Source organism: Eurytemora carolleeae, unplaced genomic scaffold (genome assembly GCF_000591075.1).
Source record: "Eurytemora carolleeae unplaced genomic scaffold, Eaff_2.0 scaffold207, whole genome shotgun sequence".
Lineage (NCBI taxonomy): Eukaryota > Metazoa > Arthropoda > Copepoda > Calanoida > Temoridae > Eurytemora > Eurytemora carolleeae.
In genome coordinates this window covers 167393-179207 of record NW_019396121.1, presented here as the reverse complement: position 1 = coordinate 179207, position 11815 = coordinate 167393, and the positions used below count along the sequence as shown (strand labels likewise).

The window sequence follows — 11815 nt, the reverse complement described above, 5'->3', positions numbered from 1 at the left end:
CATGTACAAAATTGATAGGAGGGGGGGGGCTGGGGGGGGGTCCAAAAATCGTATACTAGGACAGACCCTTAGAGACTATTTTGAAGTTTAAAATGACAATAACAATTACAAATCAAATGGTTAAAAATTTCACCGGTATGATTTTCGATTTTAAACCTTGATTTTATGGTCGATCCCATTAGTTTTGTAGGTAAGTATGAAAACAAAATTTATTCCTACAATCATGCATGATGCATTATAACCCATTTCATAGTTAAAATGACATATTTAAGGTGTAATTTTGATGTAAATAGAAAAAAATTACCCGCTCCACCAGCACTTGAAGCCATTTTGAACATACACTACACGCAGAGAAATTATTTGGTTTGGATAAAACTCTCAAGAAGAAATATTGAAACAAATATTTGAATTAATGACAATATTAGGATTATTAGATTTAGAGATATTATATTTAAAAAGTCAGATTTAAACCTTATATATCAAGAACATTTAAAGATATCTAGAATATATTTTTCTTTCTGAATATGTCATTGTGGAAAAAATGTGAAAAACAGAGATAAAACCCCCTAATGTCGTCTTTTCTTTATCAAATCTTGATTCATACTCGATTGTTTTCACTTATTTTTTTCTCGCTCAATCAGGGGCGTTCGAGGGATGCGAGGGGGCGCACCCACGGGGAGGGCAGACGCTGAACTCCAACCTTCGAGTGTGCGAGGTGGGGAAGACTTCACTGCAGATCTTACTTTTGTACATGACCACTTTTTCAACAATTCTCAATTAAATTATAGTATTTATTTAGGGTTAGGTTAGGTTAAGACACTTTCTGGGCCGAGCGCTGAGGCCACGGGTTAGGTGAAGTTAATTATGCCACTTTCTTTTATTTGGGGAATTAGGTTAGGTTAAGACACTTTCTGGGCCGAGCGCTGAGGCCACGGGTTAGGTGAAGTTAATTATGCCACTTTCTTTTATTTGGGGAATTAGGTTAGGTTAAGACACTTTCTGGGCCGAGCGCTGCGGCTAGGACAGGCTATAGGGGGCCGAGCGCTGCGGCCACGGGTTAGATTAAGTTATGACACTTTCTGGGCCGGGCGCTGCGGCTAGGATTCAATTTCGATCTACAAATGTCATCCCCCCTAATCATGCTTTTAATTAGCGCGGTAGTGAAGTCTTCCCCACCTCGCACACTCGAAGGTTGGAGTTCAGCGTCTGCCAAAAAGGTTTAATCAATATATCTGCCTTCACTTCAGTGTAAATATATATTTCAGATTATTAATTTATAATCTGTACAATGGGAGGGAAGGCAACCTCCCTCGCACAGCTTCCGAACCATATTAAGTAATTTTACCTATTTTCGGCAGTGTGCGTTCCCAGGGCTTCCGAACCTCCCCCAAACTGTCATCGAGGAATAATCTTCCATTTGAAATAGTTGATTTCTACTTAAAACCGGACTAATTCGATAATTTAAGCACATAGTCAATCAAACAGTATCCTTTTAACATTTACATAATATTTTCTTTTTTTTACAAATTAAGATCGGACTAGAAAAACGAAGACTTTGTAGATTTTTTTTAAATCGCGTTTATGTTTCGTTTTGATTTGTTAATTTCTAACGAGGTTCGGAAGCAATATTGGGATCATTTCGATCATTCTTTCTAACTCTTTCAACCTTCTGAACGTGATGATTTTTAATTCCTTGAGATATTTGAAATTTTGTGCAGCTTTTAATCCCTTGAACTGAAAGTTGTAAATAGTAAGTAAGTAAGTAAATAATTATTTATTTTTGAAATATATACGAATTATATATAGGAATTACAAAATCCGAGTTTGTGACAAAAACTCAATTCCTTTAGACTTTTCTTAGACAATTTTCAGGCGAAATATTTAAATAATTTCTTGAATCTTGCCCTAAATCTCTATTGAAAGATATATCATTTGAATTATCTAGGTGTATAATGTGATTTGGGATCAAAGGAGTGGGTTCAAGGGTCAAGAAGATTCGGAACAGTTTCTCACATCCTGGTTCCTTGCAGAGTTCAAATAGGAGGAGGAGAACAGTTTCTCTCATCCTGGTTCATAGCAGAGTTCAAATAGAACTAGGAGAACAGTTTCTCCCATCCTGGTTCCTAGAAGAGTTCAAATATGACTAAAAGTGCAGCTTCTCCTATCCTGGTTCCTTGCAGAGTTCAAATATAACTAAGAGAACAGCTTCTCCCATCCTGGTTCCATAGTAAAGTTCAAATATGACTAAGAGAGCCGCTTCTCCCATCCTGCTTCCTTGCAGAGCTCAAATAGACGAAAGAGAACAGTTTCTCCCATCCTGGTTCCTTGCAGAGTTTAAATAGAACTAGGAGAACAGTTTCTCCCATCCTGGTTCCTAGCAGAGTTCAAATAGAACTAGGAGAACAGTTTCTCCCATCCTGGTTCCTTGCAGAGTTCAAATAGGAGGAGGAGAACAGTTTCTCTCATCCTGGTTCCTAGCAGAGTTCAAATAGCCAACAAATGGCCTCATGTTTTCATATAGGAAAATTTTAAGAAACGCTAAAAAGCTGAAGTGTACTTTTTAAAACATGTTAAAAAATTGATCAAGTTTAATTAAATTTGTAAGTTTTAAAAAAATTGTAAATTTTTAATTTTCGGATTTAAAGTTGAAGCAAAGAAAGTTCTGTTTTAGGGCTAAAACTTTATGGCAAATGTTATACTTATGACAAAGAATCGAGCTAGAAAATGGCTGAAATTTTTACTTTTATAAATGCAGAAGAAAGACGACAGAAGTGTAAGCTGAGTTGTGTAATTAACTTCATTAAACTTTGTTAATAACAATCTTTCTTAGTGGAGTTAAAGAAAATTATTACATTTATTAACAAATAATTTAGAAAAAAGATGTATTGGTTAGAATTAAGTTATCGTATGTTTGTAGTTATAAATAATAATGACGATCATATTTTTGTAATACTATATACACTGATGCTCTCCTCTGAAACTGTAGAAGCTGGAGGAGCTTTATCATCTAAACAAAATAAAAAAAATTTTTAAAATATGCATTTATTGAGATAGTATAATATTATAGTAAAAAAAGTGTCTAGGACTAAAGTTTACCTGATTGTCCTGCCGCAGCTGACAAAGGTTTCAATTCTCCTAAACAAATGTAAATTAAACAATATCGCGATGGAGGGAAGGCACACCACACCTTTTTTCGTCCGACTACACAAAACATCACAAAATCAACTTCTTGGCGTTGTGCTTAGTGCTTACCATTATTTCTTCCGAAAAGTTCTTTTTGTGACGTTTATTGTGGTCGGACGAAAAAAGGTGTGGTGTGCCTTCCTTCCCTCTCTACATATATATTTATGTATATCATGTATCTGGCTCGTGCTTATTGGTGTTCTCTTCTTTATATCAAAGATAAAATGACGAAGCGGAAAGCAACATTTTAAACTAGATTTATTATAAAAGGAATGTGATATTACTTTTAGCTAGTGTAACGATACTTTCCTCACAAAAGACTTCAAACACGACTAAACTTATTCAGTCTCGTCTTTTATATTCATTAATTCCTGCAGATGTTTCGTATTTCTACCTTTACTAACGTATCAAATACAGAAATATATAGAACTACTCAAGGTAGAAAACGAGATTTAGCATTCAGATCGTTGTCTACTAAGAGTTTCACGTCGTTATTGAAATGACATTCTTTGTGGGTATCCCTGTATCTAATGTCTCTATTTTTGAACTGGGTCTTCACTTCCACGGAGTGAACAGTTTACCGATTATAATTATTATATTGAATCTAACCTGAATGGTTCCTAAATGCTACGAATATAAGAATGCTGATTATTAGAATAATTCCAACTCCTCCCAGTATAATACCAGTTAAAGGACCCCCCGTCTCCTCTACCTCTACTGCAGGAGGGTTCACACAAGCAGGAGTATCAATTATAAAACGTTTGTTTATAAATGCCCACTCACTGTGGTAACCATGGAAGAATGATACAATAACCACATTTTCCTCTCCACATACTGGCAACCTGGAAATTGGTTGATCATAAAGGGATTTTTAAGAGACAAATTTGATCGACCAAAGTTTGGTATTTTGGATAACTTTTGAATCATCTAATATATGAGGTAGAAGTCTCTGTTTGGATGTCCGATCATAACTCATGGACCCCTGGACCGACTTGCTTCAAATTTTGATAAGAGAATTCGGACGAACCACGGGAATGTTTTTAGCTTGGTTTGAACATGTTAAATTTATTGGTTGGCTTTTATTGGGAAAACTTTAGGTAAAGCTGAGATCCCAAGCTAGTCTTAAATAATTGCATAGAAACAATTGCATGCCAAAAATAAATACAAGGTATTCTGTGCATGTCCTAATATTCTTAATATTAAATGGGACTGTATTCTGGTAAACTTTGCAATATTTTTATTCTAAAAAAGATAATGGGAAAACAATTCAAAAACGACCGTGATAACATGGTTCTCTTTGGTTTGTTTTTGCAACCAAATTTTTAAAATAAACAATTTTAGAAACGTGTTTGTTTCTTACACTCAAATTTTGGCTTTGAAAGAAAATATATTCAAAGTATTATGAACTATACCTGACAGGTTGAATTCCATCTATAAGAATATTAGCAGTTTTATTTCGAATATTTAAACCAGAACATTCACATTTACCCTTCTTTATGGTCCAGGCAGGATCTGAACAGTAAACATTTCTGAGGAGTAGGACGGACTTCTGTATATTTAATCTCAGCGCCTTAAGCACTAATCCGTTTTGAAATCCCTCGAATATCTGTCCCATCTCAACCTATTAGAGTCTACCAACATAAATTCATCCAATTACAGATATTTCAATAGTTCATTTCTTCAGTTCAAAAGTGTTGTCGACAACGAATTAGGGCTTAATGTCAACTTAATCAAAAGTTCTGACTTCCTATTTCAACAATAAGTCTTTCTTTTTTAAATATCAATCTTTGATCTGATCTGAGTTGACCTCACTTACTTTCCTTACATAGTCTAACCTGACCTAACATATAGTATTAACAAACTTACTTTCCTAACATAGTCTAACCTGACCTAACATATAGTATTAATAAACTTACTTTCCTAACATAGTCTAACCTGACCTAAAATATAGTATTAATAAACTTACTTTCCTTACATAGTCTAACCTGACCTAACATATAGTATTAACAAACTTACTTTTTTTAAATGAATTATTCATTACATCGATATCAGGCTCCCATGGACAGCAATCTAAATCATGTAATTTGCTAAATCTTTCTCTTTTTTTATAAGAAAAGTCTATTAAGGGTTAACAGCAAAGATATATACAGTTATAATGGGCATTCTTGATTTGAAAATCGTATTTGATCATTAAAATAAATTCATGGCATTCATTTGACAAATATGATTCATTAAGCATAAGCACTAAGCAGTGATCACAAATACGAAACATGTATAATATATATATATATATGTGTGTCAAAAAGCAATGTACAATGTATTGTACATTGAATATTGAATATCGAAGAGAATAATTTTTAAAATATCTAATTCTGGATCGGCTCATATTCCCACATTGGAAATTAAGCATTCAATTTGAACTTTAACCAAAATAACCTTGGTTTTACCATTCTAATTTCAATGAATAAAATTACAACAAAAAAGTATAAATAAACGGGGAATCAATTATTTTAGCTTATTGAGAAAAGGAAATACGCATGATCATATATATTTGCATGATAACATAAGATATTAACTTACCAACCATATATCTGAGATCTTTAAGCCTGATTCCATAGTAAAAATACACCTCGTTCAAACAAGTAGCATAGGATAATCCGGATTCTAAATTATTAAGAATTTGAAACGTTTATTCATTAAACAGTTAAAATTTTCAACTTGTAAAGAGACTGATCATGCAATTTCAAGTGACCTTTAATTTCTGGTTGGTATGAATACGACATGTACATCATACGATTCAAGGATTAATGAGATTATCATTATTTTCAATTGTGGGTTCTCGATAAAAATGATTTGCAGATGGCTTCAGACTACAGAGACAATGTTTGTGATTGTCAGAATTCATAACGTTTAAAGATAAAGAAACGAAGATACCTCGCATTGATACTTGGATCCGCGGATGTAGGATTAAAGGGTACTGTTGTGAATCGGATATACCATTTTTTAAAAGTATCGCTTGAAATTCTGTCTACAGTCCTATTACCTGAATCAAGACTGAAAGCCAGCGCCCAGTTGAAGTATAGAGAATTAGGATCAGAACCATTATTATATCCTAAATATTATAATCACAATTTATTTCGCTTAAAAGAAATTGATTTATTGCCACAAACTCTGATTTTCTAATTCCTTTAACTTTGCAAATACGAGTTTGTGGCAAAAACTCAATTCCTTTATTACTGGTTTGTATGAATAGTAGATATCTATTTATTTTAAATAAATATGGATTGCGTAGACATTTGTTTGTGGCAATCTCTTATCTATGTCTGCCCAACAGTTCTGCTGCAGTTTTTAAGATGTTCCTCCCAATACAATGGTCAGGGTAGGACGATTGTATTTCAACTAACCTGAATTATCAAGAATAAGTTCTCTATAGTTGGGTAACATGTCCAGATATTCACAGTAGTTTAGTTCTTTTTCTACAAAATATAAATATATCGGTTTCTAAAAGATTTCATTGATTTATAGGAACTGTAAGCCTAATTTAAGTTGACCCTGTATGTAAAGATAGCAATGCCTGATTCACAACGGTACCCTTGTAAGCTTTGTCTGATCAAGCATGAATTAGATATTAATATTTATGATTTTTTGTGGGGTGGCGTGGAGAGTGTGTGACACCAGTTCTCGTTAGATCACTGAAGTTAAGCACACTTGTCCACAGCCAGTAACTGGATTGGTGTCCAGACTGGTGTTCACGGGTTCGATTCCCGTACTCCACACAAACCTGTGGTTTCAAAAACATCTGAAGCCGACATCTGGTTTAGCAGTTATGACCACCTGACGGATGTAGGAGGACAGAGGGGCGGCTGTCAACAACTCTCGCAGCGAAAGGGTGCGTGCTTTCTACTCAACAAGAAAGAAGCTTCAAGTGGGATTGATCCAAGTGAATGACGATGAAGAGAGGAATGGTGGACAAGCAGGGAGAGTCTATGGTTGCCAGCTATAGTTACCTGGGGGTATCCAATCCGGGCTTACAGATGTTAGGGAGCAATGAGTGTGATGTTTCCTATCAGTACGGCACCCGGGCCTCATTCCAGTATATCAGAAGGATTCCTGCACTCTATATTCTCAGGCCTAAGAAGAATCTTAGGCAGCTAGAATCTTGTCAACCCTCTTCTCAGAATGAATGAAGCGTGGATGGATGAATGTGCTGCCAGATTACAACCCCTGGTAGATCAATATAAAAACCCAGACAACACCAAACTTTCGCAATAGAAAAAAATTCCGAGATTTGATCGTAACAACCCGATCATGTCCTGGGGACAAAAAAATCTCTATTAAAAATATTTATGATTTTGCAAATTATTTAATTTCAATTGTAAGTTCTCTACAAAAGTGACTTGCGCATTTCTACTGTAGGAAAAAAATATATTAAAATCAAACAGTTAAACCTAGAAAAATGACAATTTCTTCCAAATTATTGACCTGAGATGGAATTTAAATTCGGCCACAGATCTAAGTTTCAAGGTCAGATACCGTTCTGAATCTGGCAATAAATAGAGGGTCAACTTGAAACTTACGAATTCAGTTCCTGTAAGTAACTTTAAATATGCTTACTTTTAAATATTTCTACTGGTGTTTCTTCAGTACAGTTTCTGATATTATCAAAGATAAATCTGTAATTATTGAAACCTTTATAATCATACCAATCATCATAGAAAACTGAAATTATCACCAGGTTTTCCTCACCACATATATTCAATCTAAAGAAAGAAAAAAACAAATAAACTGAACTCTAATTTTCTAATCCTTATATCTTTGCAATCAGATGTCGTAGACGTACAAACTATAAATTGTTCCAAATTAAATAGTCAAAGTTTAAAATGTTAGATGTGTACATATACCACCAGGACCCGAATTTAGGTCGCTAAACTCTACTGCCGCGGTCGGTTCAAATTTTTAATCACCTAATCAAAGGTTAAGATTTCTGACGATTTGAATCGGTAATTAAGGATTTAAACCAGTGATGGGTAGCGAACTCTCCAATTCATTTACTTCGGTCCCAAGTGCAGGGGAAGTTGCAAAGATGTTAGGATTAGAAAATGAAGTAAAAGTCAGTTCCAATTATTTAGATTAATATTATAACAGAGAGAATTTGAGTGAACTAACTAGGTTGCATAAGGATTTTAAACTTAAATTCTTGCCATAACCTTTTTAGAAGTTGTGTTTTAAATCATACAAAATGTCAATAATATGAAATTAGTAATTCTATATTACTAATTCATAAATTAACATCCCTTCAAAGAGTGTTCTCTTATCACGAGTGCATAAAATTTCCATCATTTTCTTTGTGATGACTACTGATTTCTAATTGTGGTTTTTAAATAAAATTACTTGTGCATTTCTGATTCAAAAAAAAACGATATCTTTCACATTATTGATCATATAAAGGGTTTAAGTGTACCGTTAGGAATCTGGCAAACACCTTTTTGAATTGAAGGTTTTTCAAAATTACAATGACAGTTCCTTTGATAGTTAATTTGAATATATTTACTTGAAGGGTTCGATCCCTTGAAATCGTTTAGTGATGTTCAGGTGTTTAATTTGACCATCAAGCTGGGGACAATTGCATCCTAGTCTATCTAGAATACACAAATACAAACCACGTCAAACTAAAGTTAAGTCCACGTAAACTTAAAATATTATATGTTTTCAATCTAAACTCCTCTTTTTGAAGAGCTATTGATAAGAATACAAATGTTTTGAGTTTCTAATATTTAATGATTTTGAGTAGCGTCTTAAATCCCCCGGTTTGCAGTAAAAGCTTAAAGAAAACCTATGATTTCAGAGTGCCGTAAATGATTCACAAAAGTTCGTTGGCGTATGCACAGTTATCCAAAAGTTGCTCTTACGAAAAAATCGAAGAAATTAGTTAAAAGTATAAAAGCTAAAAAGAACTGCTCTATATTTCTAATATAAACATGTCTACAATGAACTAAAATCAAGCTAGTTACGATAAAAAAGACTAAGAGGTCAAATTTATGCTAAATCACCGTTATCAGAACTTTTTTAAACGTCTGTACATGGCATTTTAAAAAGAGGAGTAAGTCATGATTGAAAACATGTAAAATTTCGATCAAATGCTTTAAGTTAACGTTTTGGTTCGTTTGAAAATATAAAAACTTTTAATAAAACTTTTAAGATTTTAAAAAATGTTGCAATATTTTTATCCTAAAAAAAATGGAAAAACGGTGAAAAGAAGATGTACGCATGTACGTTACAAACCTTTTTTGATTAAATTAAAATATTATTCTTTAAATAAACTTACATTCAGCATCGTCTTTGGATCCCAATATGTAACCCTCCGGGCAACATTCTGAAAAAAAGAATCAACATTCTGAAAAAAAATATTTCAAAAATATTAACATAGATCATTTAACAAAACAAGTTCATTAATAACGGACATTTTAAAAAAGAATTGAAAAAATGAAAATTGTGAATCACAATAAATACTTAATTCATAGTCCCATAAACAATTCAAATATATTATTACAGAACTTAGAAGCAGACCTTAAAGGGTCTGTAAAGGAAAAATGAAAAGGGTTATAGATTAGGCTGAAACCTAAGGATTTTAAGAGTTGATCGAGACCAATGAGAGTTCCATCTGATGTTCCTGTCTGAAGAAATTGATATATAACTGTGTCAAATTTATACGAAAATTTATATATCAATCAATTTCTTGAGACAGGAACATCAGATAGAACTCTTATGGGTCTCGATCAACACCTAAGATGCTTAGGTTTCATGGCCTATACCCCTTTTCATTTCTCCTTTACAGTAACTTTAAGATTAATATTTTATTTATTTTATGATAAAAAATGTATTTTACCGTTCATTAAGTCAAGTTGTGTGCTCTTCATTCCGTAGTGAACAAGTAGAAAATTAACACAGTACGCGGTAGTTTTAGTAGTTCCTGGATAAAAATGCGATTTCAAAAGGAGTTTTATATTTAAAGACAGTTTTTTAAAAGGTCACCATATTCATTTTGGAACATTGAGGCCCAGTTCACTGAGAAGAGTCCTGAACTGTCATATCCTGCCAAAAATAAAAAATAAATTGTTGATACTTTTGTATATAATTTACAAAATCAAATGTAATAACCTGAATTTTTTTGAAGTATTTCAGCATAATTTCCTCTTAACACGGCATGTTCACAGTTTAAAGGCCCAAACACTCCCAAAACATCTTTTAATTCGAAGGTAAAGAATAAAAAAAATATCCATGCGTGTTTGAAAATCATTTTGCGCATTTTAACGATTGCGATTGGCAGATTTACAAAAATATTACATGTTGCTACTTTTAATGAATATTTAAAATTTTCTTTCTTGACTAACACACAAAATAAATAAATGTAGATCTGCAAAAATATGCTTTCGGCGTAAAAAATAAGTTTTGGAGGAAAACATAAAAAGGTTTTTAGTTTATTTTAAAACATATTTTTCGTTTATAATTATTTTTGTTTACATGGAACGAAATAATTAAACATGAATAGAAAAGTATCTTAGAATGTTAAGTAGCCCATAGGTCAGGACTTTCGCGATGAGCAACGATAAACTTGAAAGCTTGATCTCGATATCAAATCATGGGTACTTTTGATTTAAGGATTTTATATTTTTTGATCCCTAAATTTAAGTTATCCCTGCAGGGTATGAATACCACGGGATATAGAAGTGGAATTAAATTAATCCTTAGATCTGCTTAAGATTGAGATTGAGAAGTGAATTGAATATATATTAGAGTGGAATTTACTAGGAAAAAGTGTAAAACGGCCATTTTGTTGTACTGTTTCAATATTGTAGATTTACTTCACATATTTGTGATATATAACCTTTTGGACCCTGGAACATCATTTTATAGAAAATCTAAAATTAATATTAAAAGAAAACCAAATTATAAAATAGGCTGGTTTCATAATTGACCAATGATCATTTCACTATAGACTCTATGCCTTTCACTTTACAAACGATGATTTTCCGTTATAACTTTAAATCATATGATGTTTTTATTCACCTTTATTTAACAGCTTTAAAAAATTCGAAATTGAAATGGATAGTCTAGGGAACATGCTGTATTAATGTACTCTACTGCATATATTTTGTGAATACTTACATGATTTGTACACTTTGAACTCCCTTTCAGGCTGAAAGGGACTGATAAAATTCATACCGAAGGATTGTCTAAATTCCACTCTAATATATATTCTATTAATTTTGGTAATAAGAGATGATAAGGGTATTGGGAGAGTGGCAATGAAGAGAAGTTTGGTGAGGTTTAAACGAAAATTAATCTATTATTAAGTTTTAATTAAATTTAAAAAGTTCTTTTACAATTCGAAGGTTGGAACTTTTGTGGAGAGTATGATCTGTAACCTAGGATCTCGATATATCGATAACTCGATAAAACTATCCCTGCAGGGTATGGCCAGCACTGGATAGCGAAGATGAATTAGTTAAATCCGGAGCTAGGTCTGCATTCGATGGAGTTCAATGCTTGATCCCGAGATTTCTGTACTTTTACAAACAACGTGTCGCTAATATTTTTAAACAAGTTTTTTTTTACATTTTCTGGAAATTTT

General features: G+C 32.9%; 2 protein-coding genes across 2 annotated transcripts in view; both read right to left on the bottom strand.

The window, feature by feature from the left end:
- Window positions 1-410, bottom strand: part of LOC111695552 (ubiquitin-conjugating enzyme E2 variant 2) — a 4569-nt gene extending 4159 nt beyond the window's left edge. Inside the window, exon 1 of the mRNA XM_023464919.1 lies at window positions 305-410. Within this exon, the coding sequence (XP_023320687.1) occupies window positions 305-338 (34 nt within the window). The 5' untranslated portion in view covers window positions 339-410. The remainder of the gene's footprint in view (window positions 1-304) is intronic.
- Window positions 411-2830: 2420 nt separating this feature from the next.
- Window positions 2831-10503, bottom strand: LOC111695557 (uncharacterized). Its single transcript, XM_023464922.1, has 14 exons — window positions 10342-10503; window positions 10216-10275; window positions 10070-10153; window positions 9509-9556; window positions 8735-8822; window positions 7798-7943; window positions 6588-6659; window positions 6227-6295; window positions 5764-5847; window positions 5200-5253; window positions 4596-4695; window positions 3793-4025; window positions 3097-3135; window positions 2831-3007 (listed from the first exon to the last, which is right to left on the bottom strand). The coding sequence occupies exons 1-14, from the start codon at window positions 10487-10489 to the stop codon at window positions 2937-2939; spliced, it is 1296 nt and encodes a 431-aa protein (XP_023320690.1). The 5' UTR covers window positions 10490-10503; the 3' UTR covers window positions 2831-2936.
- Between the last annotated feature and the right edge of the window lie 1312 nt (window positions 10504-11815).